Source organism: Oryza sativa, chromosome 1 (genome assembly GCF_034140825.1).
Source record: "Oryza sativa Japonica Group chromosome 1, ASM3414082v1".
NCBI classification, from domain to species: domain Eukaryota; kingdom Viridiplantae; phylum Streptophyta; class Magnoliopsida; order Poales; family Poaceae; genus Oryza; species Oryza sativa.
In genome coordinates this window covers 6,714,105-6,740,547 of record NC_089035.1, presented here as the reverse complement: position 1 = coordinate 6,740,547, position 26,443 = coordinate 6,714,105, and the positions used below count along the sequence as shown (strand labels likewise).

General features: G+C 43.5%; 5 protein-coding genes and 1 pseudogene across 18 annotated transcripts; 4 read left to right on the top strand and 2 right to left on the bottom strand.

The window, feature by feature from the left end:
• Positions 1-1,553: 1,553 nt before the first annotated feature.
• LOC4326704 (GDSL esterase/lipase At5g45910) lies at positions 1,554-5,504 on the top strand. Of its 2 annotated transcripts, none has more exons than XM_015765464.3 (5): positions 1,554-2,193; positions 2,298-2,522; positions 2,633-2,778; positions 2,867-3,143; positions 5,029-5,504. In XM_015765464.3, exons 1-5 carry the CDS (start codon positions 1,917-1,919, stop codon positions 5,241-5,243), a joined length of 1,140 nt encoding a protein of 379 aa, XP_015620950.1. In that variant the 5' UTR covers positions 1,554-1,916; the 3' UTR covers positions 5,244-5,504. The 2 variants fall into 2 exon arrangements, with proteins under 2 accessions (XP_015620950.1, XP_066159830.1); XM_066303733.1 differs by having other exon boundaries at positions 1,800-2,089.
• A 4,863-nt stretch (positions 5,505-10,367) lies between these two features.
• On the bottom strand, positions 10,368-15,634 carry LOC9271065 (G-type lectin S-receptor-like serine/threonine-protein kinase At2g19130). Of its 4 annotated transcripts, none has more exons than XM_066303712.1 (4): positions 11,821-15,634; positions 11,383-11,683; positions 11,143-11,312; positions 10,368-11,056 (listed from the first exon to the last, which is right to left on the bottom strand). In XM_066303712.1, exon 1 carries the CDS (start codon positions 14,917-14,919, stop codon positions 12,637-12,639), a length of 2,283 nt encoding a protein of 760 aa, XP_066159809.1. In that variant the 5' UTR covers positions 14,920-15,634; the 3' UTR covers positions 10,368-11,056; positions 11,143-11,312; positions 11,383-11,683; positions 11,821-12,636. The 4 variants fall into 4 exon arrangements, with proteins under 4 accessions (XP_066159809.1, XP_066159812.1, XP_015650651.1 ...); XM_066303715.1 differs by having other exon boundaries at positions 11,143-11,225; XM_015795165.3 differs by having other exon boundaries at positions 11,143-11,683; positions 11,821-11,973; positions 12,061-15,634.
• On the top strand, positions 10,380-12,363 carry LOC4326703 (GDSL esterase/lipase At5g45910-like; annotated as a pseudogene). Its single transcript, XR_001548392.3, has 5 exons — positions 10,380-10,744; positions 10,849-11,073; positions 11,156-11,301; positions 11,416-11,695; positions 11,799-12,363. The product of XR_001548392.3 is annotated as a GDSL esterase/lipase At5g45910-like (transcript).
• A 387-nt stretch (positions 15,635-16,021) lies between the features above and the next one.
• LOC4326702 (G-type lectin S-receptor-like serine/threonine-protein kinase At2g19130) lies at positions 16,022-19,675 on the bottom strand. 8 transcript variants are annotated; one of them, XM_066303701.1, is made up of 4 exons: positions 19,284-19,675; positions 17,886-18,684; positions 17,768-17,807; positions 16,022-17,638 (listed from the first exon to the last, which is right to left on the bottom strand). In XM_066303701.1, exon 4 carries the CDS (start codon positions 17,596-17,598, stop codon positions 16,300-16,302), a length of 1,299 nt encoding a protein of 432 aa, XP_066159798.1. In that variant the 5' UTR covers positions 17,599-17,638; positions 17,768-17,807; positions 17,886-18,684; positions 19,284-19,675; the 3' UTR covers positions 16,022-16,299. The 8 variants fall into 8 exon arrangements, with proteins under 8 accessions (XP_066159798.1, XP_066159794.1, XP_066159796.1 ...); XM_066303697.1 differs by having other exon boundaries at positions 16,022-18,296; positions 18,452-18,518; positions 18,583-18,684; XM_066303699.1 differs by having other exon boundaries at positions 17,768-18,684.
• A 192-nt stretch (positions 19,676-19,867) lies between these two features.
• LOC4326701 (uncharacterized) lies at positions 19,868-26,283 on the top strand. Of its 2 annotated transcripts, none has more exons than XM_015795181.3 (4): positions 19,868-20,095; positions 20,721-20,760; positions 20,869-22,542; positions 23,952-26,283. In XM_015795181.3, coding segments are annotated over exons 2-4 (2,079 nt in total). In that variant the 5' UTR covers positions 19,868-20,095; positions 20,721-20,759; the 3' UTR covers positions 24,356-26,283. The 2 variants fall into 2 exon arrangements, with proteins under 2 accessions (XP_015650667.1, XP_066159815.1); XM_066303718.1 differs by having other exon boundaries at positions 19,868-20,192.
• LOC4326700 (uncharacterized) lies at positions 25,657-26,283 on the top strand. The gene has a single exon (XM_015795220.3). The coding sequence runs from the start codon at positions 25,776-25,778 to the stop codon at positions 26,037-26,039; it is 264 nt and encodes an 87-aa protein (XP_015650706.1). The 5' UTR covers positions 25,657-25,775; the 3' UTR covers positions 26,040-26,283.
• Positions 26,284-26,443: the final 160 nt, after the last annotated feature.

Sequence of the window (26,443 nt, the reverse complement as noted above, 5' to 3'; positions counted from 1 at the left end):
ACTCTCTCTATATAGCATATTTTGTTATAGTAGTATGGAATATTTTATGAGATAAATCTTGTTATGCGAGATAAAACTTATTTTTGTTAAATAATATATCACAAAATAAACTCATAAATATAATAGTCGTATACATTAAATTTATACACTCCATCAAATACTTCATAAATTTATATTTTCTTAATATCAAGGGGTAAAATGGATTTTATGATATGAATTTAACGGTCAACTGACGGAAGGGGTATAGAAGAGATCCAACTAAAATTTAGGGGTATAGAAGGAAATGAGCAAATCTCAGGGGTATAGAAGGGATTGGACGAACTTTCAGGAGTACACAAGGAATTTTCTCTACCCTATACCACGTGCGTTGCTCCATGCGCGTGCAACGCCATGACGCGCGCTTTCTCAACTTTCCCAACTTGCTCGTTTTCCACGCTCTTTTCAAACCGCTAAACAACGTGCTTTTATTAAAAAAAATCTATACAAAAGTTTTTTTAAAAAATATTATTAATATTTTTTTAAAAAATAGTAAATACTTAATTCCTCAAAAGAAAATGCATCGTCAATTTTGCGTGCGCGGGAGGTGACCTCACCTCCTGAATACAGCCTAGGTATGAAAAGTGACACTAAAAGATTTGTCACTAGACCCACATGTTATAAACACATGAGGGCCCATATGTTATAGACTGTTAGCGGTAAATCATTAATTGCAACTTCTTAAAAGTGGTAAAAAGTTAAGGGCAAATTTTGCTACAGGACACTGCTATTGTGTGGTTTTAGCCCTAGGACACTGACCAAACTCACTTTTGGGGGAAAACCCTTATTCAACACCAAGTGAGGAATCCTAGAAGCATAATAGGTCTGAGAGATCAAATTTACCCGAGGAAGATCAGCACCGTTATAAAATTTTACCATATGCTTTAAGAGTAAAGCAATGTTTTGAACTCTAAAGTTTATCACTCCCAGACCCCTTTCTCTTTAGGTGTGCACATTCTGTCCCAAGAAGCTAAGGACTTTCTGGTAGAAGATGGGTTGTTTCCCCTCCACAGGCAGTTCTTTCGTGCAGTATCAATTGCCTTAATAAGCTGCCACTTACGATGAAAGATGATTTGGCAAGTAAATAAATAAGAAAAGAGAAGGAAACCAGGTCTTGCATTAAAAGTGTATTTGCATTAAAAGTGAATAAATTTAAGTAGGAAAAAATAGTATTTGCATTAAAAGTGTAGTGTCTAGTAGTACTAGTTTCTTAATAATGTGGAGTTTATAAAAACTATATCTAGTGTCTTGGATTGGGACTGGCCTTACCAACTAAATAACAACTTCAATTTACTTGGCTAGAGTTGATTTAAGTCATTTTTAACCAAATCAATATGGCGCCTTACAATTCGTTGTTACTACCAAACCTCAAGAAAATTGCGCTATTAAATGCGTGGTCCCATGATTTCAAGGCAGTGATCAGCATATATCCGGATGTGGATTTTCATCCCTCGAGTGGATATCCCCTCGTTGTTTGCATGTCATCTAAATAGTTATTAAAAAATTTGAAAAAAATGACAACATAGATTAATACGAAATATATTACTCCACAAACATGCAAGACCAAATTCAACTTCTACAAGTTGCAACAAAAATAACAAATTAAACTGAAAATAGTTATCGCACCGTCGCAACTATATTTGTTATTTTTGTTACAACTTATAGAAGTTGAATTTATACTTGCATATTTGTGGAGTGATATATTTCATATTAATCTATGTTGTCAATTTTTTTCATATTTTTTCTAATTATTTAGATAGTATGGACGAAAGGAGAGCGTATCCTCTCGAGGGATGAAATGACTTTCCCCATCTATCCCTAGATTGGCATAGTGTCTTCTAATAATCAACCGACAGGCCGCATCGAGCAGAACACGAAAGATGATCATGTTGTGGCTGCCCGCCGCCGTCTCGCTCCTCCTCTCGTCGTCGCTGCATGTCGCCGGTGACGCCGGCGGCGGCGTCGCCTCCCTCTCCGTCCGGCGCTACGACGCCATCTTCAGCTTCGGCGACTCCTTGGCCGACACCGGCAACAACCCCGTCGTCTTCGACTGGTACTCCATCTTCGACCCCGTCACCCGCCCTCCCTACGGCTCCACCTTCTTCGGCCGCCCCACCGGCCGCAACTGCGACGGCCGCCTCGTCCTCGACTTCGTCGGTCCGGTCATCTTCTCCCGCGCCGTCGATTCATCGATGCGCGGCCAAGCGTGAATTAATTTGCTGTGATCATGGTGGATTTTGATTTTCTCTGTTTGCTTGCAGCCGAACGCCTGGGCCTGCCGTTGGTGCCGCCGTTCTTGGCTTACAACGGGAGCTTCCGGCACGGCGCCAACTTCGCCGTCGGCGCCGCCACCGCACTCGACTCCAGCTTCTTCCACGGCGCCGGCGATCCCCCGGGCGCCAGCCCGTTCCCTCTCAACACCAGCCTAAGCGTGCAGCTGAGCTGGTTCGATTCACTCAAGCCCTCACTCTGCAGCACAACTCAAGGTGGTTAATTAATCAATCACGATCAGTTGTTGATCCATCTCCAAGATAATTAAGCTGAAATTTACCAATCAAGAACCACTTTGTGCTCACGTAATTGATTAGTGACGCAGAATGCAAGGATTTCTTCGGCAGATCGCTCTTCTTCGTCGGCGAATTCGGCATCAACGACTACCACTCCTCCTTCGGGAGGAGGAGCATGCAAGAAATCAGATCGTTCGTCCCGGACATCATCCGTACCATCTCCATGGCCGTCGAGGCAAGAACAACACACCCTTTGACCGATCCTACCGAGAAATCAAACAGTTCATCAATTATGCGTGGATTAATGAATTGTGTGGAAGCAGAAGCTGATTGGCGACGGGGCGACCACGGTGGTGGTTCCGGGCATGATCCCGTCGGGATGCTCGCCGCCGGTGCTCGTCACCTTCGCCGACGCCGGCGCGGCGGAGTACGACGCGAGCACCGGCTGCCTGAGGGAGCCCAACGAGGTAGCGACGCTGCACAACTCGCTGCTTCTGGACGCCGTCGAGGAGCTCCGGGAGAAGCACCCGGATGTCGCCATCATGCACACCGATTTGTTCAGACACGTCTCGGAGATGGTCCAGAATCCTGACAAGTTTGGTAAGTACAATTATTTACTACCCCAATCATTAGAATGCGATGCACGCCAATCGTTTAATAAATCTGTTTGGACGTGTACATCGGCTTGATGGATATTTTATATAAAGATCGGACTTAATCCAATATATAAAACATTAATAAATCCACATCATAAATGATACTCCCTCTGATTTCGATCGAACCAAAGTCATACATAAGATGGAGGAAGTAGTATGATATGTTTGTATACTTACAAGTTTATTATTATGTAAAATGGAAGTGGTCAAACTAAAAGTCTAACATATTCAATATTAACAAAAGTGTTCCCTTCACTTTTAAATACATGATGTTGTTGGCATACGTAAATGTAATTTATTTTGTGGTGGGTAGCTTGTTTTATTGTTAAATGTACTTTAAGTATCACTTATTTTTTATATTTGCACTCAATGTATTTTTAAATAAGATAAATAGTCAAATATATTCTAAAAATCAACAACGATATCCTATCTTACTATAAAGTTATCCTCCACTAACTCCTTAAGCTTAACATGTAAGGATGTCACATCATCATCCACTAACAAGATGCATGCCACATCATCATCCACTAACAATCATCACATTTAAACATCATACAAACATGCTATATCTTTATAGTTTTTATAATTTAAGAGCTTTTCAAATACAAACATGTTAAATTATCATCCAACATAATTCACATAATATTTCAATGTATATCTTTATTATGTTTTATGATATCATATATACTTATATAGTTCATCATCACTTAGTTAGTGCTTAAATGATTAATCTATGATCCATATTATCTTTCTTCTTTTTTTCCCTCAAATTAAGTCATATCATATCAATTGTTTTTAGGCTTTAGATGATTAATCTACGGTTCAAACTTTCTCCCTACTTTTCTTCTTCCATAAAGTCACACCTCCTTACTTTTTACGTTTGAATCACCATTCTACATACTATTTAAATTTAAATTATTATAAACCACATTAATTTACTTAATCTGATGTTATCTAGATATCTTACACGTTATTTTTTTTTATTGTTATCATACTAAATTCTCGCAGCAATGCGCGGGGTTTCACCTAGTATATTTTTAAATGAAGGTAGTATTATTATAAAAGAATGGGATGCTCGCTAACCATTAACCACTCATCAGTACCATGCGATGAGCGCCCATCATTTAATAAATTTGCATAATAAATACTCGTGACGTTTCAACTGAGAATATATTTAACAATTTTAACTAATAGTGGTTGTAATTGATACTCCTTTTCTTTTATTTTCTTAGTTATATAGCTGTGTATTGTAACATGATCATAATTCATAGTGTTTTCAAGGGTACTTTTACCGGTTTTTGAGGGGAGTTTTCTTTTTTTTAGAAAAAGAGAGGGAGTGGTTATTTTAGAGGAGGAAGGAGAATGACTGCGCTTTTGAAATAATTAAGAAAGATATTGGTTAATTGAAAAATTGAACATCACATAAAACAAAATGGAGGGAGTATAATTTTCTGCACTTACAATAATATGATATCTTTGTCTACTCGTAAGTTTATTTACAAAATATAAGCGGTCAACAAAAAAAATGGTCTTTTAATAAACCGTATCTTATAGGACGTCAAAAGAATTTAAGTCGAATATTATTTTATCCATAAAAAATATGATACACATATACATGACATTAGGAATGGAAATGGGATCTGCTGTCATATACTACATGTGCAATTGAACCCCAATATATATATAGCCACAGCAAAGTAGAATTCACATATTAGTGACCTGTGCAATTAAGTCTGACGATCTACTTCCATGGCATTGATGGGTCATGGCCTCATGGGTGCAACCATAGAATTGAAGTAATCGGAGTTTGTATGGTGGTTAATTTGTAGGGTTTCAAAAGGATGTTCTCAGCGTTTGCTGTGGAGGTCCCGGAAAATACCACTACAACACCAGGATAATCTGCGGCGATGAAGGTGCGACCACCTGTGTGGATCCATCCAAGAGCTTGTACTGGGACGGCGTCCACTTAACCGAGGCAGCTTACCACTACATCGCCGATGATTGGCTTCATGCCATAACCTTATCTGCAAGAGCTACCTCCTAAAATTGATATGGCACGAACGTCGGATACACACATGTAATGCTAGTTTTTTTTTTAAAAAGAACTACATGTAATGTTAGTTGTTGGTCGATTTTCCTTCGTGAAGGAACATCAGCCTTGCAGATGATCCGAGTAAAATTGTGGAGAAAAAACTCCTCTATTCAATTAAATTGGCGGTCTCATCGATTCGTTCAAAAAAAATTATGAAAAAAACTGCTGAACGGATGGATATTTGAATAAAATTCGTTCTTGTTGTGTACCGAACTGTGGTTTTCTTTCTCCAGTTCAAGGTTAATTTGGCACGATCTCGTACGTGCATTTGTACTTCTGCACAGTTTAGAAATTAAGCACGTTCACGATAAACGAGAGGGTTGTATTAGCTAAACGAACCAGTCTAGCCTTTAATTTACAACTGCCTTTCGACATCAACAGTTCTTGATTTTCTTGTCAGGAATCACGAGAAAGATCCTTGAAAACTACTAGTGGTACTACTTAATTAATTATTGTATCCTCATGTGATGTCATACTGAATTATTTTCTTGTAGAGAACGCTATCATTACGAGGGGCCCCGCGTTGCTCCCACATGCGTGGCTTGGGAGACGATGAAACCCTAGCCGCCGCACCCAGGAGTTCTGGATTTGGAGAGCGGCTGGTCAGGGCGGCGAGCTCGCTTGGCGATGTTGGGTCTCTGGCCATCATGGTGACGTCAATGAATATGGCCGGCTCTTTCCAGTGAAAGATTTGCTTCGGAGCGGATGGCGATGACGAGTCGTCTCCTTTTGTCCGGTTGGACAACTCCTCTCCTCATGGAACTACTCCCCTCCTCTGCGGGGAGTTCCAAGGTAAGGTGGAGGTGTGGGCCGGACACCAGGGATGACGGTGGCACAATGACATTGTTCCTGCCTGAACTATGTGGTGTTGTGGTGTTAGCCAATGCGGTGCTCCAGCGACACCATTTTTGTACGGGTTGGTTTTCGGCTCGGATTGGATGGGGAATTGCTGGCGAAAGCCTTGATGGGATGTTGCCTGTTGGACGATGGCGCGCGACGTCTTTGGCGCTGCTTCCTTCCTTGGAGATGTTGTAATGTAGTTTCCTCCCCTCCCACGCCAAACTCCATGTGTAAACCTCTGGAGAATCTTACTCATGCGACAGTGGTGGTTGTTGGACTCCTACATTGGCTCGAGGCCTTCTGTTTACTCATTGAAGTTCTACATGTTTGGGTTGTTCGATGAGGCCTTCGCATTCGTGGTTCTAGTTCTTGCTTGCGGCAGGTGGCTTGCTCACTTCATTGGTCTCTGCTAGGTGGAGTCGAAGCTGCTCGTTGTTGGGATGTGACGATGCTGGGCAACAATGGCACGTTGCAAGTTCTCTCTATGTGTTGGTGCCTGTCATGTGTTTGAAGTGGTTTTCTCGATGTCTTTGGCTGATGTCCACCATGAGATATTGAAGCTGCTTTATCCCTTGCAACGGGCTTGGAAATGACGACGCTTCTTATGAAGTCGGAGCTGTTGTGTCGTTGGAGGCAGCAAGCTAGGCAACGACGATATTTTCCTCACAAAGTCAAAGGTGTCGTGTTGCTATGTGGTAAGCAGCAATGATGTCATGTGTTTGGGCTCCATCGGTGCTAGGTGTAGGTAGGCTGGTGTTTGTTGGTAGTTTAGGTTAGTTCATGAAGTGTTGTGGTAGATGTGGTTTTTACCGGTTCTCTAATTAACTGTGTATTGTAAGGTTTGGTCCTATTTTCCTTTAAAATGGGATAGCCTTTTTTATATATATAAAATGTCTGGAAAAAATTATAGTTCTTGCAAGGCAAAATTTGCTACAGGACATCAAAAGATTGCGGCCTTTGCTATGGGACACCCGAAGATCATGAATCTTTTTGTGGACACTATAAAAAAGTGGTAATTAGCTGCTGGACACTCCTTCTATTATTTTATTATTTTCAGTCGAAATGGAGAGAGAAAGAGTTGTTTAAGTGCCAAAATGCCCCTGCTCTCTTTCTTTTCTTTTCCCCTTCTTCTTCCTCGCGCTTGCTACTGAGCCGAGCAGAGGCGCGACGCGCGCGGCCAATGTGGCCAGCCCGAGCCGGGACGGCTCGGCCACGGCGGCGCATCGCCGGGGTTTACCGCCGACAGCGACGACGCACAGTGGCATCCCGGCGCACGGTGCCCAGGAAGAACTCGCCTTTGCTGCCCAGCAGCCGGCATCCAGCGGCACGTTCACGCTGTAGTGCTTGCCAACGCCCTCACGGATTTCGTTGATGGTGCCGGTGCCCGGGAGCGGAGGCGCGAGTAGCTGAGTATGCAGTGGAGCATGGCGGCACGTACCACTGCCCGTCGACGACCGCGCATGCCACCTCACCCCCCCCCCCCCCCCGGAGCCTAGCCGATGCTGCGCCGCACCACCCACCAGAGCGCCTTGCGGAACGGCGCCTCGCAGGCGGCGTTGAGCGCCAGCAGTCAGTGACGGCATCGGGGGAGGGGGGGCGCTCGTGCATGGGCACGAAGGTGAGCTTCGGGTGGCGCGTGGCATTGGGGGAGTTGAAGGTGGTGTGGACGACGTTGACGGTGAGGCCGCGGTCACGGAGGAGCTCGGCGAGCTAGAGCATCGGGGCGATGTGGCTGCGGAACGGGAACAGGAACATCACGATGCGGCGGCGGTGAGATCCGGAGGCGCCGTTGACGAGCGTGCGCGCCGCGGCAAGCGACCCACCGGCGTAGCCGCGGCAGTACTTCCAAAGGCGGTCGAAGGCGGGGCAATCATTGTCGTCGCCGAGTAAACCGATGCCGTGGTCATCCTCCGCCTTCTGCCGAAGCACGACGTCATTGGTGTAGCTCTTCGGGGTGAGGTTGCGGATGAGGTTGACGTACTCCGGCAAGTGGAAGCGGCGGATCTCCGCCTCCGTGGTGGGTCTCGTGCGGAGGCGGCGCATGTCGCCGAGCATGCCGTAGACGCTGACGAGGCTGTGCGCAATGGCGACGCGGGCGGGCACCATGACATGAGAGGAAGAAGAAGAAGAAAAGGTAAAGAGAGATTGACAAGTGAGTCAATGGGCAAACTTGTCTTTAACTAAAATTTCTCTCTCCGTTTCCACCAGAAATAATAAAATAATGCGGCCGGTGTCCGCCTGCTAATTACTATATTTTTTAAGTTGTCCACGAGCAAATACACGATCTTCGGGTGTCTCACAGTAAAGGCGGCAATTTTTTGGTGTCCGGTAGCAAATTTTTCCTTTTTGGAACTGGTCTTTTCGACAAAACTGTTGAGCTGTACTAGCTAGCTGAACAATGAAAATAGCACGATTTTGTCTCATCGTCTTCTTCGTGACTCTGTTCCTTCCTCTACACTCCATAGTCCACACGTTCCTATATAGTATATAATTAACCGGGAAGTACGGTGATACTGTCGTCTAGTTTCATATTTTGTATGGGGTGTCAAATACTCAGTAACTACTTTCGGAGAGGGTAAATGGTACTTTTGCAATAGTTAATAAGGTGTATGTCGAAATTAACCATTTGTACTATCATAATTATGTTTACATGATCTGTACAATAGGGGACAGCGGGCTGGAGGGAGCCAAAGATTCTTCAAGCCTATCAGATTTTCACTAAAGCTTCAGTATGATTCAAATGGAATTAAAGAACCAACTTAGGGCTTAAGCCCTTATTGCCGAAGACTTGGCTCCGCCCTAGCGACTATCATAACCATATTATCAAAGAATCAATTTTTTTTTAGTTACTGCCACTCAATCAATACCTTATATGTCGTAGCTCTTTAAGATAAGAGACCTAGAAAATAGCTGAGTAGTCATTCATTAACACAAGTTTCTATATGTTATACTAAATCAATAATGAAGAATAATCTTATTGAAGCGTATAAATATTTACGGAAAAGGTTAACTAACAGTCACCAAGTCGGTTCCCGGACAGGTCAGAGCAACCACTTGGGGGTCCGTCGCTGTGTCTTCAATTTATATCGCTGGAAAACCCTACAGAGAAGTTGTCGGTAACCAAAATCTCGTTCCTACTTGAGCTCACTGTAGTCTCTGGCTCTACCACTGACAACTAATTAGACTACACTCCCTTTTGGTCTTGAAAATATATTGTTTTGATGTGAATTTTAAAATGCAATTTTGACCGCCATTTTGTTTAATATATTTACAAAGTGGATAAGAATACATACAATGATTCTCATGCACTAGATAGTGATGTTCAAAGAGTTTGGATCATTTTGCATATTGCTACTAAAATGTGCCATACCAATTGACCAACAACTATATTACTCCCTCCATCTTACAAACCCTTATTTTTAGATTTAAGCATTTGTCTAAAGAAAACCTTATTTTTAGTTGAGGAGCCCATTAATCCTGCATTATCCTCATTTTCTTTTCCTTGGTTAGAGATCACCGCCCCTATCTCTAATCATCAGGTGCAAATATTATTGTTCAGAGCTTGGGGGATGTCGATAGTCTAGTTAAAGCATCAAAGCCAAGGAAAGACATGCATATTCTTAATGAAGGAATATTCATCTTTTCACATCCATATTAATCTGTCTTATAAGGTTTTCTAAAAGACTGAGGGAGTACTTGGCTAGAGATTTGATTTAAGCCAATTTTTACCAGATCAATATGGCACGTACCAATTTGTTAGCGAGGACATATACGGTGAAAACGTGTTAAGTGTTGGAAACTCGTGAAAATCATATCTAAAAGTTATGTAAATTTATGGAAAAATACTAGAGATAGATGTAGATATGAAATACGTTATCACTAAATCTCAAATCCAAACTCAACTTTATTTAAAAGAAAAAAAAAGGGACAGATTCTAGGAAAATAGTGTCATGTTACTATTTACATGAATTTGTCTTTTTTATTACTCCTAAACAAAGTTGAGTTTGAACTTGACATTCTGTGAGAATGTATTTCATATCTACATCTATTTCTAGTTTTTTTTTCATAAATATACAAAACTTTTAGGTATGTTTTTCACGATTTTTCAACTCTTACCTCGTTTTCACCGGAGTTAAATTTTGGCGCTATTAAATTCATAGTGTATATATATATATGCATGGCCCATCTTGAAGTTCATGTTGCACGTATTTTTTTAAAAAAAAAAGAAATTAAAAGAGGGAAGGAGTCATAATGTCCCTATTTTGTTATAGTGTTCCTCCAATAATCTGTCCACACGTACCGAGTTACCGACAGGCCGCATCGAGCAGAACACGAAATATGACCATGTTATGGCTCTCCGCCGTCGTCTCTCTTCTCCTCTCTGTCGTCGCTGCATGCCGCCGGCGCCGGCGCCGGCGCCTCCTCCCTCTCCGTTCGGCGCTACGACGCCATCTTCAGCTTCGGCGACTCCTTCGCCGACACGGGCAACAACCCCGTCGTCTTCGGCTGGTACTCCGTCTTCGACCCCGTCACCCGCCCTCCGTACGGCTCCACCTTCTTCGGCCACCCCACCGGCCGCAACTGCGACGGCCGCCTCGTCGTCGACTTCGTCGGTCCGATCATCTTCCCCCGCCGTCGATTCATCGATGTGGCAATCGTCAATTTTGTTGTGATCATGGTGGATTTTGATTTTCTCTGTTTGCTTGCTTGCTTGCAGCCGAACGCCTGGGGGTGCCGCTCTTGCCGCCATTCTTGGCTTACAACGGGAGCTTCCGCCGCGGCGCAAACTTCGCCGTTGGCGCCGCCACCGCCCTCGACTCCAGCATCTTCCACGCCGGCGATCCTCCTCCGGGCGCCAGCCCGTTCCCGGTCAACACCAGCCTCGGCGTTCAGCTGGGCTGGTTCGAGTCGCTCAAGCCTTCGCTCTGCAGCACAACACAAGGCAAAAAGAGTAGCAGCTATGTATCACAGATTCGCGTAGAATTGGCGAAACTAAAAAGGCAGTTCATACCTTTGCTCTGCAGAATGCAAGGATTTCTTCGGGAGATCCCTCTTCTTCGTCGGCGAATTCGGATTCAACGATTACGAGTTCTTCTTCAGGAAGAAGAGCATGGAAGAGATCAGATCGTTCGTCCCATATATCATCGAAACCATCTCCATAGCCATCGAGGTAATAATTATCTAGTACATGATAATCAATCATGTGACATTAATCTGGAACTGAAATGAATACTACAAGTAATATTAGTACCGATCACCCGATGAACTCGGCTAATGATGGCAGAGGCTGATCAAGCACGGGGCGAAGAGTTTGGTCGTTCCAGGCATGACACCGTCAGGTTGCACGCCGCTAATTCTCGCCATGTTTGCTGATCAAGCTGGCCCAGATGACTACGACCCGGTCACCGGCTGCCTGAAGGTGCAGAACGAGCTAGCTATTCTTCACAACTCGCTGCTGCAACAATCCCTTCGGAATCTCCAGGCCAGGCACCCGGATGCCAGCATCATCTACGCCGATTTCTTCAGCCCCATCATGGAGATGGTGCAGTCACCTGGCAAGTTTGGTCAGTAGCACAGTGCATCAGATTCTTCAGATTTCTGTACATGTTCTGTAGGATCTTTGCAGCAAAGGGAAGCAGTGAGGGTTAATGGTTGCAATTGCTGCAGGGTTTGAAGATGATGTTCTTACCATTTGTTGTGGAGGGCCTGGGACTGCTCTCTGTGGCAATCAGGGCGCGATCACTTGCGAGGATCCTTCTGCTCGTCTCTTCTGGGACATGGTTCACATGACGGAGGTGGCTTACCGCTACATCGCGGAGGATTGGCTGCGCATCAGAGTCACCTGGGAACAAAATAATTTGAGTGTTTTCAGAGTCCATAAGAAGATATATACAGAGAGCACCAAATTTTCAGTGTTAATTTGAGGTACCTCTCAGTACTTCATAATAATCTTGATGTCTCCTCTCCTGATGTCCTCTTAACAACTGTAGAAAAGCTCAAACAATTTAGGATCTGATCCGAACTACACAAGACCACGGCTACCCAGGAGATCCAGGATCAACATCCTTTGTTCAACCTCAAGCCATCAGTCATGCTGCAAGTTCCTCAAATATTTACAAGAACATAGAGCATACCGCTATCAACAATTCACAATGTTACATAGAGGAAAAGCAATAACTCGGAATATTATGCCTTGCATACATGATACATTGCGTGACATCGCATGCCCACAGACTACACTTCCATAAACGAACGAGCTTGCCACTTGACAAAAAAACATGAACTGAAACCCCTCGAGTCTAATACAAAGATACGCACACCTTATGCCATTATGCATATTTTCAAAAAAAAAAAAAAAAAAAAAAAAAAAAAAAAAAAAAAAAAAAAACTGAAGACAGCGCTTAAAACTGCAGTGAACACCAGCTCTGTGTGTTTCACAAACGTGAAAAGCACAGACTTCGTGTAGTTGCATTATATCAAACATGAATCAAGAAAAGAAGATGTTTCAGAAGGTATCCAGATCTGTAGAGTGATCCTCCATGCCCACAAAGTTCTGAAGTGACATCGGAATAGGAGGGACTAAAACATCCATAACACCCTCTAGCATGAGAACAACTTGCCCCATCATTGGCCTTTGATCCTCATAATCTTGAATGCACCAGCATGCAATTCTGCAAGCTCTTTCCAGCTGCTCTGCATCAGCATTTCCCTCCAGCCTGCTATCCAACAGGCACATAACATCACCTTCATTCACCTTACATGCAGCATAGATGGGAAAGTAAGTGTGCCTCCCTTCCTTGATCTTCTCCGAGTTTCTTCGCCCGGATATGATTTCAAGAAGCATCAATCCATAGCTGTAAACATCTGCCTTATGTGTAATGGGTAGTCCTGAGATCCACTCTGGCGCAAGATATCCTATAGTCCCTCGCATTGTTGTCAGTGCCCTGCTGAAATCTCGATTCAAAAGTTTTGCCATACCAAAGTCTGCGATCTTGGGACAGAAATCAGTGTCAAGAAGTACGTTATCTGGTTTCATGTCGCAGTGCACAATGCAATCCATGCATTCCTCATGTAGATAAGCCAAACCTCTTGCAGTTCCGAGCGCTACACAGTATCTTAGTTGCCAGCATAACGTTTCTGAGTTGTCTGAGAACAGATGAGAACTTAGAGAACCATTTGGCATATACTCATACACCAACAGCCTGTTTCTTTCTGTAACACAAAACCCAAGTAGACGGACAAGATTTGTGTGTTGGATCATCCCAATGGTCTGCACCTCTGACCGGAATTGCTTCTCTACTCGGAAAACACATTTTAGCTTCTTCACAGCCATGACAGAGCAACCTGGCAACGTACCCTTGAAAACACTGCCGAAACCACCTTCTCCAAGTTTCTCAGAGAAATTTTTTGTTGCGTTTTTCACTTGGGCATACGAGAAGACCATGAGGCCACTCCGGGCATCTAATGGTCTAGTTGCGAATAACTTTGCAAGGAATATCCATAAGAAACTCAATGCAACACTAATAATGAGGGACAATATACCTGCTACTAGTACAACAATATTAACATGCTTACTATTCTTAAGACTTGTTTCTTGTTGGCTAACACGTATGTAAATATGTCTTCCAACAGAATCAGAGCCCAACATCGTGGTGTTCCACAGCTCCCCGTACCATAATAGGCATGTTACATCGTATGCATAGGCCATACAGGAACAGTAGCTTGAGCAAACAGCTTCACACTCTTCAGTACTTTTTGCCATTAAGAATTGAGGTCTGTCAGGAAAGCTATCGATGCCATCTATTACATAGAACATCGATTCAGCACAAATAATAGGCACTAGTCTTGAACAGCCCAAAAACCTGTTTGTTTCTGTGTTGTGTGCGTCAAAACCGATAGGGCATCCACACGATCTTGAGTAAGAAGAATAGAGTCCATACGGCCCACAATATCCAAATGGATTTTCTGGATAAAACCACAAAGGAGAGTAGCAATCCCCTAGATTGTAAAGAACGATACGCCCTCCATCATCCAAATGCAAGTAAGTTTGTGCATCATAGAACATTACAAAATCGGTGCCATCTTCACGAATTTTCATCCAGCTGGGAAAATTGCCAGAAAGCATCGAACCACTGGGGATATCTCGGATTATGAACCCTCTACTTCTCGTGTCTAACTCTAAACTATAAAGAGAGGAAGGTGAGATAAGAGAGATATTCTTGCCAATAATTTTGTTGAATCCAAGACCTCCTCCAGGAAGTATCGTATCACTTGGATAATCAAAACTCTGCCAGAGCACCATGGAATCATTTGTTTCATCTCGTATGACAAGATTTCCTATGTCAAGAAGAACTAGAACAACGGAAACTGAGGTTTTCTTCACATAATGAGTTGACCAAAGAAGAGAATCATTATTCAGTAGTTGTAGGGTGCCATTTTCTAAGAAAGTAAGTGATAAAGATTGAGGGTCACCGATTGAGTAATTTTTATCAGGCTCCCAGACTAACTCATGACAGATTGATTTAGCGAACCAGATGCCGAACGAAGCAGATAACCAATTAAAACCTAGCTTGAAAGAGATATCTTTTGAGACTAAAGTTTGGTTTCCACGCAGAGATTGGCCTGGTAGGAGGGTATCTGTTGCACTAGTTGCAAATGCTAACTGGCACACGAGATGTATGAAGATGGTGGATGATAGAAGTATTACCGTGGAGGAGGACAACAGCAAAGGCTTGCACTTGTTTCCCTTCTTCATTTGAATGAGATTTCTCGCTAAAACTAATGGCATATGGGCGTAAGGGGATGCGCTTTCTACCTATAAGGGTGCTCTGTCCCTTCCAACCAGTAGACTGGGTTGTCAAGAGAAAATTTGTTTAAAAAATAAAGCGGTCAAGCTTTGATTTTACAAGTCAATAGTCGCTAGTATCGAGTGGCAAATCACCATCGCAATACCTGCCCATTGGGCAAACGACCTATGCGTTGACTGGTCAAAACATAGCAATTAATTGGCAGCGCATCGTCAATTAGAACAGCCGGCCAAGAAAATGAAGGAACTCCTACTGATAAGATGTTCTTGCACACACACCAGAAATCTCTCCTTAATCTGAAGAACCAACCTATCATTGCCACCAGGGGTGCCTCATCGTGCACAGTATCATAATCACAGTATTGCGAACGAAACAGATGTTCGTCCCTAAGGTTGAAGGCACAGTTACCTGGGATACGCAGTCCGGCATGCCGCTGGTGATGCCCCCCTCGTTGTTGAGCCATTTCGTCGAACACCTTGGCTTCGTCTAGACGGGCACCCAACCTCGACACAGCCGGCTACAGATTAGGGACACTCTGGCCGTCTGGCGTCGGTAACAACGGCGGCGGAGAGACGGTGACTAACCCGATCTGCCTGCGAGTCACCGGCGCATCAATGCCCGCACGGCCGCATCCGCGGCGGCGATCGACGAGGACGCAGCCACTCGCGGAGGCCAAGGCCCCCGGCGTCGGCAGCCGGCAGCCGCGGTTGGTCAAGGAGGCCCATCTTAACACATAGGGTGGGATTATGGTCGGGCCATGGTGGGCTGGGCCTTGAAATATAGATATTGTTGGGCCGTCGTGTTGGCCTAACACTAACCACGGACGAATCAACTGGCGCTGCACTTCACCTCCCTTGGAGTTGGACACACACACACCAGATGTGACAGTACTGATAGGCTTGTGTGTTTGTGCATGAATCAAGTTTAGATGAACTTTTCACCTCGTATATCTAAATAAGGGCCAATCCAAAGGAGAATTTTAAGATCATTGACCTACCTTTAGTTCAGTTGAAGTCTTATGCTGGTAGTGCACTAGTGCTGTTAGCCACTCAAATGTTCACTATCAGGTATGAACAAGCAATGTATACAGAGAGCACGGCACATCTCTGACAACCATAGGCGTTGCGTATGTTGTGCAATGCCACAAGGGACCAGACCCATAGGTTCATACATATACAAGCAAATGAACGGAGAAGTCGCCCAGCGAAGCATGAGCTGAAAACTGAAGGCCTGAAGGACACACTCACACACAAGAAAAGTTTGCATTTTATTGCAGAGAAAGAAAAATAGAAAATTGCATGAACTTCAAGTACTCCAATTTTGTATCTTATTAGAATCAGATCCTGTCCAAACTTCAGATATTAGTTACATTCCGCAGATTGAGTATTATTATCCTCCATGCCCACAAAGTACTGAAGTGACCTCGGAATAGGAGGGACCTCAACATCCATAACACCCTCCAGCATGTGAACGACTTGCCCCATCATTGGCCTGTGATCCTCAGCATCCTGAATGCACCAGCATGCAATCCTGCAAGCTTTCTCCAGTTGCTCTGCATCAGCATTTCCATCCAACCTCCTATCCAACAGGCACATGACATCACCTTCATTCACCTTACATGCAGCATAGATAGGAAAGTAAGTGTGCCTCCCTTCCTTGATCTTCTCCGAGTTCCTTCGCCCTGATATGATTTCAAGAAGCATCATTCCATAGCTGTAAACATCTGCCTTGTGTGTAATGGGCAACCCTGAGATCCACTCTGGTGCAAGATATCCTATAGTCCCTCGCATTGTTGTCAGTGCCCTGCTGAAATCTCGACCAAGAAGCTTTGCCATACCGAAGTCTGCAATCTTAGGACAGAATTCTGCATCAAGAAGTACATTGTCTGGCTTCATGTCACAATGTATGATGCAATGCCTACATTCCTCGTGCAGATAAGCCAAGCCTTTTGCAATTCCATGTGCTATACAGTACCTGAGGTTCCATGTTAATTTTGCAGAATAGTTTGAAAACAGATGAGAATTCAAAGAACCATTAACCAAGTACTCATATACCAGTAACCTTTTGCTTCCTTCAGCACAGAAACCAAGTAAACGAACAAGATTGATATGTTGAATCATACCAATAGTCTGCACTTCTGATCGGAACTGCTTCTCCCCTTGTCTAAGGTCTTTTAGCTTTTTGACGGCCACCACAGAAAAACCTGGCAATGTCCCCTTGAAAACACATCCGAAACCACCTTCTCCAAGTTTTTCAGAGAAACCTTTTGTTGCATTCTTTAGCTGTGAATTTGAGAAGATCATAAGTCTGCTATCAGAATTCACTGGTTTTTCTGTGAATAGCTTTCTTTTGCCTCTCCACAAAAGAATCATGCTTATAAGTATGAGGACCAACCCACCTATCACTGTTACAACAATAATTGCAACCTTATATTCTGATTTTTCTTGCTTTTGCTCGACCACGCGCATGTACATGAGATATCCCTCTGATCTAGAATCAAACACTATTGTGTTCTGCAGCTCCCCGTACCATAATAAGCATGTCTTGTTGAAAGCGAAAGAAGTACATGAACAGTCACTGTAACAAGCAGCTTCACACTCTCTTATGCTTCTGACTTCTATTGACCATTCATTTTGGGGAAATTTGTAAACTCCAACCATCGGATGAAAAGAAACATTTTGTTTATGGGGAGCATTATATCTACAGTTTAACGAGACATTCATCAAATAACCCAAATCAGAAAAATCATAACATGGGGATTCAAAGAATGATTCTTTGCTGGGTATTATACAAAAGCTGTTTGAACCACAGTATGAATCAAAGTCGCACCAATTTTCTGGAGCAGACCACAGCACAGATCCACAATCCCCTAGTTTCGCAGCAGTAACATTACCATCAGGATATAATTGTACATATATATCTGCGTCATTGAAAAGGAGAAACGAACCTCCATCTGCACGAACGCCCATCCATCTAGGAAAGGCCCCAGAATATTTTATCTTGTATGTATTGCCAGAATCGAAGTCAGGAGCATTGATGGTAAACCCTCTACCTTCGTTCGCATTTATATCCAAAATAAAATTTCCAGTGTCATATGCGTCATATCCATCGGTCGAATATTTGGAAGAAAGGGAGACGTTCTTTCCTGTCATCCTATTAAATCCTAGCCACCCTCCAGGTAGCAGAATACCAATTGGGTTATCGAAGCTTTGCCAGAACACCATGGTACTATTCACTTGGTCTCTTATTACGAGATTTCCATTGTCAAGAAGTATTGCAACTGCAGAAACAGAGGTCTCCACACCATTTGATGACCAGCTAAGCGAACCATCAATGATTAGGTTTAACTTCCCATCTTCTGAGAGGATAAACGAAGAGGACCATGGGTTAAAGATGCAGAAATTTGCAACAGGTGCCCAAACTAGTAGTGACCTACAAGTTGATGATTTGATGTACCATATACCAAAGGTAGAATCTGAATAACATGGAGGAGATAGGCAGTTGAAACCCAACCTGAAGGCACCGCCTTTTGAGATCAAGACCTGGTTACCACTTAGAGATTTGCCTGGAAGGAGAGTATCTGTTGCATGCACAAATTTACTACCCGAATATATGGCGTTGGTTATCAAGCAGAGAAATATTACCACAAAGGAAAACAGTGAAAACATCTCCTTGCTTCTCTTCTCCATCTAGTTAGACCCCTTACTAACAATGTGGATATTCTTGATGTCCCAGATACCCAACTCCTAGCAAAATAGGAAAAACATGACACCAAAAGCCCAAGACCAAGATGGATAACAAATTAAGTCAAGGATGTGAGTAACTTTTAACTTTTAAGGTCAAGAGTCAAAAAAGTGTCTATAATTTAGTGGCAAGTCCTAATCTTAGTGGAAAATATGTTTGGAGTTTTGGACTTTGGAGTCTTTCCCTTCGGCCCTTCTTCTAATCGCTGATGTTCATACTAAGATAAACTTTGCTGGATGGACAACGAGTTATTTTTAAAGGATTATTAGAAGATCGAACATTTGGCCTGTTTTGAGGCGAAACATTTGGTTGGGAGGCAGCTAGGTGAAACGGATGGCAATATAGTAGCTATGCTGGATGATAGCGATGTTGCAACTTGCAAGTAACCATGGAGAGATAAATATAATCACATACAAACTCATAAATAGTGTAAATAACACAAAGCTATTTGTGGAGACGTTACCATATAAACAATATCAGAAAAACTACAGATTGCAACAAGATTGTATCACTAAACCACATGTTTCCAGCATGATTCAAAACATGCAGGTCAACGACACAATATTGTCTTAACTGTGCATGAGTAAAGATAACCACGTACCAGTTGTGCGCTTCCTTGAGAACGTGTACCAGTTGGTTAGTGGTAGCACCGTTGCAGTAAGGCGACCCTATCAGGACAGTAGGACACCACCTCCATCCAACCTTCAAAGCAATCCATTCTTCGAACACCTTCTGTCCTTTGCCATCTTTGTTGAGGCATTTCGTCAAACACCTCCCGGTCATGCACCCTGCGTGGACTAACCACCCATGGCCCGCCCTCGCCGGAGCCCGCACCTCACCGCCGGTAGATGCCCTGACGTCCGTGCACACGTGGCTGGTCTTAGTCTAGATGAGAGCCCTTCCGCCGCGCGGCTCCCCCCCGGCTGCCGGCGCGGCGCCCGCGGAGAAGCGAACAGCGATGCTGCGCTCCTACCGCTGTTTGGGCCGACCGTTGGGTTGGAGGCTGGAGGCCCACGTTCTGATGGCCCATTTTGAGGGGAAAAAAGGTATACTCTGCTCGCGTAACTTCTCCCGATTTTTTTTTCCCGAGACGTGACGTGACGTTATCTCTCTCTCTCTCTCTCTCTCTCGCGGACCGGAGCGTGGCCGTCCATCTCGTGGCATCTCGCGTCCGCGAGCTCATCCATCCACCCATTGGATCGGATCCAGCACGCTCCTCTCCTCTCTTCCCCAACGACTCCGCTCGCGACGACGCGGCGGCGGCTTGCCCCCAAACCTACCTCCCCGAGTTCCCGACCAGGAGACGAGAAAATCGGGGGGAGAAGAAGAAGAAGAAGAGCAGAGGAGAGAAACCACTCCAGCGAGATCCTACTCCTCCCCCGCCCTGCGCCGCTCGCTCCCACGCTTGCTCAGGTCAGCCAGCGGGCGCCTCGCCTTCTCCCTCTCCCGGCGGCCTACGGGCGAACAACTCGGGGAGCAACTCCCGGATCTCGCGTCATTTCGCGAGCGGGTTATTATTTCTCGCGAATTAAATCGATGTTTTTGTTTTAAATCGCGCGCCCACTTCTGTGGCCTACTACTGTGTTGGGTTCAGATGTGGATTTGAAACTAAAATTGGGTGGAAATGTCAGCTTTGTGCCCATTTCTGCTGCTTCACTGGGGTACTGATGATTCCGCCATATAGCCGCACCACAGTTTCATAGTACTCCAGGTTTCAGGATCGATGGCAGAATCGGGGAGTCGTTTCTTGAGTTCACTCGACTCAATGAGCAGTAGCTCATCTCACTACTGTTGAATGAAAGGGGAACAACTTAGAATTACCGATTAAGTTCAAGAAGAAGATTAGAATCGCTTGTGTTTATGCACAATGTGATACTATGCTGCCTCTAGCAGCTGAAAACTTGAAATGCCTTATTTTAGCTCCTGATTTTCTACTTGCAATGTATCCAGTTCCTAGATGCTTAGGTCTCACCATATGTAAGCGTAAGTGTAAGCATCAGCTTTCTGTAAATTCATGGGTCTGATGATTCTTGTGCAGATATTTAATAACAAGAAGCCGGATTCTGCTTCGCCATAAAGTATGTTACTCTCTCCATTCACCATTTGTAACTAAGGCCATTCATGCAGTGAGTGCCTGGAAGCTGAATTCCTGGCTGGCTTGTGCTTATTTCTGTTCAATGTTTCAGTGAGGGAGAGGGATGTCTGCTGGGAGTACTGTGACAAGATGGAAGGGAACAAGGTCAGGTGCAGGTTCTGCTACAAGGTCCTAAATGGTGGTATAAGCAGACTCAAGTTCCATCTGTCTCAAATCTCAAGCAAAGGCGTCAATCCTTGCACCAAGGTGAAGCCGGATGTCATAGAAAAGGTGAAGGCTGTCATAGCAGCGAAAGAAGAGCACAGAGAGACACAGGTTCTCAAGAGGCAACGTGACACTGAATTGTCGGTGCGTCCAAGAAGAATACGGGACCTTCCCTCTCAGCCTACATCTCCAGAGCGAGCTACTTCTCCTGCTATTACTTCAACCTCTGACCAGACACAGTTCCTTGCGTTGGAAGTATCTACTCCAGTACTGAAGCTATCATCTGTGACAAACAAGGCTCGCTCAGCACCACAATCGGAAGCCGAACGATGCATAGCTGAATTCTTTTTTGAGAATAAGTTGGACTACAATATTGCAGACTCTGTTTCATACCGGCACATGATGGAGGCACTTGGTGGACAGGGATTCCGAGGGCCGTCAGCCGAGGTTTTGAAGACAAAGTGGTTGCACAAGCTCAAGTCAGAGGTTTTGCAGAAAACCAAAGAGATTGAAAAGGATTGGGCGACAACAGGCTGCACTATATTAGCTGATTCATGGACTGATAACAAATCAAAAGCTCTCATCAACTTTTCTGTATCATCCCCATTAGGGACATTCTTCCTGAAAACAGTGGATGCTTCTCCACACATCAAAAGTCACCAGTTGTACGAACTCTTTGATGATGTGATTCGGGAAGTTGGTCCAGACAATGTGGTGCAAATAATCACTGATCGGAATATAAACTACGGCAGTGTAGACAAGCTGATCATGCAGAATTATAACACCATTTTTTGGTCTCCATGTGCGTCTTCTTGTGTAAACTCAATGTTGGATGACTTCTCCAAGATTGATTGGGTGAACCGATGCATCTGTCAAGCCCAAACCATAACACGATTTGTCTACAACAACAAGTGGGTTCTTGATCTTATGAGAAAGTGCATAGCTGGGCAGGAGCTTGTTTGTTCAGGAATTACAAAGTGTGTGTCGGATTTTCTCACACTGCAATCATTGTTGAGGCACAGACCAAAGCTAAAGCAAATGTTTCACAGCTCTGACTATGCATCTTCTTCGTATGCAAACAGGTCTTTAAGCAGTTCATGTGTTGAGATCCTTGATGACGATGAGTTTTGGAGAGCAGTCGAAGAGATAGCTGCTGTTTCTGAACCTCTATTGAGGGTCATGAGGGATGTCTTAGGAGGCAAGGCTGCTATTGGTTATATATATGAGTCTATGACAAAAGTGATGGACTCTATTAGAACATACTACATAATGGATGAAGGAAAATGCAAGTCATTTCTGGATATCGTCGAGCAAAAGTGGCAGGTGGAATTGCATTCACCTCTTCATTCAGCAGCTGCTTTTCTGAACCCAAGCATTCAGTATAATCCAGAAGTCAAATTTTTCACTAGTATTAAGGAGGAGTTCTACCATGTTCTGGATAAAGTGCTTACAGTCCCTGACCAAAGGCAAGGTATCACAGTGGAGCTGCATGCTTTTCGAAAGGCACAAGGGATGTTTGGCTCTAACATTGCAAAAGAGGCCCGTAACAACACCTCCCCAGGTATTATTTATCGTAGTGGCATTGTTCTAATATTCTTAAAATGCAGTAGTATAGGTCGATTAACTAGAGGATAAACGTAACAACTGAAAGATAGAAATTAGTTACTCCAGTAATCACTTAATCTCAAGCTAGCGGCTTGCCAACGAGATGATTGAACCACGTGTCCTAGTTAAACTTCAAGATAAATGAAGAATTTTACTTAGGATAAAAAAACAAAAACAAAAACAAAACTAAGCTACGCAACGCTAATGCACGAGAGCGTTCTCGCTACTCAGAGCACATGCTCTCATCTACTCCTACATGGCTACACCTGTATCAAGAGAGAAGACGAAGAAAACAAAAGCTGGCCTGTTGTTCCATATTATTCATTGATACACGTAGAGAGAGAACTGCTTAGCATCATCTACTCGCTCGCATGCTCTTCTCTTCTACACAGGCATGCTACTCGATCGCACATGCTGTGCTGTAGTCTGGTGGCGCGGTACAAATAAATGTGGGAGTAACCGTGAGAAGAAAAAAAGAAAACACACTAGATTGAGAAGGATCAGGTGCTTGACTGCAACATCCATAGGGCCATGGAACGAATTGGGCCACTAGCCGCTAAGGCCTCTAGCTGTAATGGGAAAAATAGGCGGCTTGGACCGATTGTATTAGTTTACATGTAAAACACAATATTTTATATGCACCTGATCAATTAATCCCAAATCAGTTTATTGAACGTTATAATTGCTCTTACGTGCTAAAAGTGAAAATAATTAAGATTTTTGGTTATTTTTTCCGAGTACTATCTGCTACAAGTTACACTAGAAAGTGAAAATAAAAATATTATTAAGATGCTCTAATACTATATGGTTTTTACTGGCGTATTAACGTGCTAATTAGCAAGCGCACCAATTTCTAGTAGATTGCTATGTTTAAATGGTTCTCATGCTTGATGATAAAAACCTGCAAGCTGGAATTAACCGCTATATCGCTTGAGAACAAATAAGCGGCCCCAAAATGCAGGTCCATTCAGAAATATATATTTGACTATTCAAAATTTCACACTATGAACAAAACAAGGAAAATTTTTTGTTTCCAAAACATTTTGAGGCCGCTGGGCACTAGCTACATATAAATATTGCACCATTAGTGTTTCTTTGCTGCAAGCATGCGGTCCACGGTCCAATCACCTGATTTGGGAGAAAAACATACTAAATGTAAACCACACAAGCCAATGGTATCACACATATATTAGTTAGAAATTTTTAAAAAAGGATCCAAACTTTATGGTATGAAAATATTTATAGATTTTACTATATATAAATGTGGCACTAAATTTGTAAATGCTAATAATATAACATCGTTAATGACTGCACGTGCTTGCTGATATCTGTATTCTAACTAGTAATGACCTTTTTGATGATCAGGGATGTGGTGGGAACAATATGGTGATTCAGCTCCATCACTTCAACATGCTGCTGTCAGAATAGTCAGCCAGGTCTGCAGCACCCTGACCTTCCAAAGAGATTGGAGCATAATCGTTCGGAATCATTCAGAGAAGCGCAACAAGTTGGACAAGGAGGCTTTGGCCGACCAAGCCTATGTGCATTACAATTTCATGCTCCATTCCGACTCCAAGATGAAGAAGGGTGATGGGGATCCCATCGCGCTGGATGCTATCGACATGACCTCGCCATGGGTTGAGGACTCTGACAGTCCAAACCTCGCCCAGTGGCTCGACAGGTTCCCGTCTGCCTTGGATGGTGACTTGAACACCAGGCAGTTTGGTGGTTCGATCTTTGGCACCAATGATACTCTGTTCGGCTTGTGACAGCTTTCAGTTGATCAGCTCCTCGTCCGGCAATGTGTTGCTTCTGATGTACAAGTTATCTCTGTATGTATCATTCCATCTCCATATATCTTTGCTAGACTAGATTCTATATTTGTTTATACCAAGGTGAAAACCTGTTACTTGTTTTGGATCGGACATGAGAAGCTGATAACCTGGAGTATATGGATTATCGAGATTGGAGAACATGAAACTGAACTTTTGATGGCCATTTCTTGTCCTGAATGATCATAGAAAGATGTTTTTACATGTCTACTAGAATTTTTTAGTATTGGGGTAAAATATGGAGAAAATCCCTTACGTACTCATGAATTTTCGCCCAATCCCTTCTGTGCCCCTGAATTTTGCTTTATCCCCTATGTACCCTTGAGTTTTCATTTTTATCCTTTATATGCCCATTCCGTGAGTTGATTGTCAGTTGACCGTTAGATTTTTCCAAAAATGTCTACATTACCCTTGTGTCTTTCTTATTGCTTAATACGGAGTAGTTTGATTAAACAAAAACATGGCTCTCAACGTACAAGTTGATTCGTTTATAAAAACAAACATGCCATAATTACTTAATCTAAAACTTAGATTTTTAAATAAGTTTCAGATCAGATTTGATGAAATTTATTGAAAATTTTCGCTGAAATTTAAACCCAAATAAGAAACAATTCTGGTTTTTCGAATTCTGAATAAAACATTTTTTGAATTTCATTATCTTTAAAAAATGTTTGAAAAATTAATTTTGTTTTCAAATTTGATGTTAATAATAATGCCCCTTTTTGATTTTTAGATTAAGCTTTTTTTGTAACGAGACTTATGCTTTTAAATTAGAAAGCATAAAGTACAAGCGAAGGGCAATATAGTCATTTTGGGAGAATTCTAATGGTCAATTTAGAGTCAACTCACAACATGGGTATAAAAGTGATCAAAATAAAAACTCAAGGGCATACAGAGGATGAGGCAAAATTCAGGGGCACGTAAAGGATTAAGCGAAAACCCATGTCTCTAAAATATGTGACCTCCTATCATGTCCATGTCTCTAAAATATGTGACCTCCTATCATGTTGAATTATCCACACACCTCAGTATACTTCTCAGGATTACCACTTGAATAGGATAAGGTTAAACAACCACAAAGAATAGCTATCAGGTCATTGTCAAGATCCATTATCCACTCAACAGTATCTGTAAGCCAATAAATTCCATGAAGAAAATCAATAATTCATTCTTGATCAGTTGGTCTTATCCTGTCCCACAAAAAGGATAGGAGAAGCAACCCATCACAATCCATCTTTTATAAGCCAAGCCGGGATGATGTCTGAATAAGTCTAATCAGTCGCATTGCATAGAAGAAGAATAGAAGCATTTGAAGCCTCCTCCTCCAGGTTGCAGCAAAAGCACAGGAAGCAGCGAGATGGAAGGCAAGAGCCGGCGACCGGAGATAACCGTCGTGCCGGCGGCAGGCGGCGGCGCCGCCGCCGCCGTTGATGCGGTGAAGGCGGCGAACAAGGAGCCCATCAGCCCGGGCTCGCCGTCCCTGGCGAGCGGCGCCGGCAAGGAGAGCCTGAGCCGCCATGAGGCCGCCGTCGTGTCCCTGCCCGCGTGGAAGCTCGACGCGCTCTGCCAGGAGTCCGGCTCGTCGCCGGCGGTGATGAGGGCGCGCTTCCCCTACTTCTGAATTTCTGAATTTCTGATGAAGCCATGAGCTTTTTGCCATCTTCGTACGTGTGTGTGTGTGTGTGTGTGTGATTGTAACTGTGTTGTTCATGGCTGAGTAAAGAATTATACTTCCTACAAGCGGCTGTGATGTATATGTGAGCTGCTTTAGCTGACGCGTTCATCTTTGGACGCTGTAAAAACTAAAAACTGCCAGTTTTTCATGTAGCATCATTGGAAAAACATAGCCATCTGTTTGCGTTGAAGTTTGGTTTGATTCTCACTTGTGGGCATGTGTTTGGTAACCTTAGGATGTTTGCGAACGATGTGCACTGATATATGTGTAACCCAAATTACATAGGAGTGGTTTGTTTTGTAAAAAAATATGTATTACCCCTCTATTCTAAAATATAAGGCACAACTATT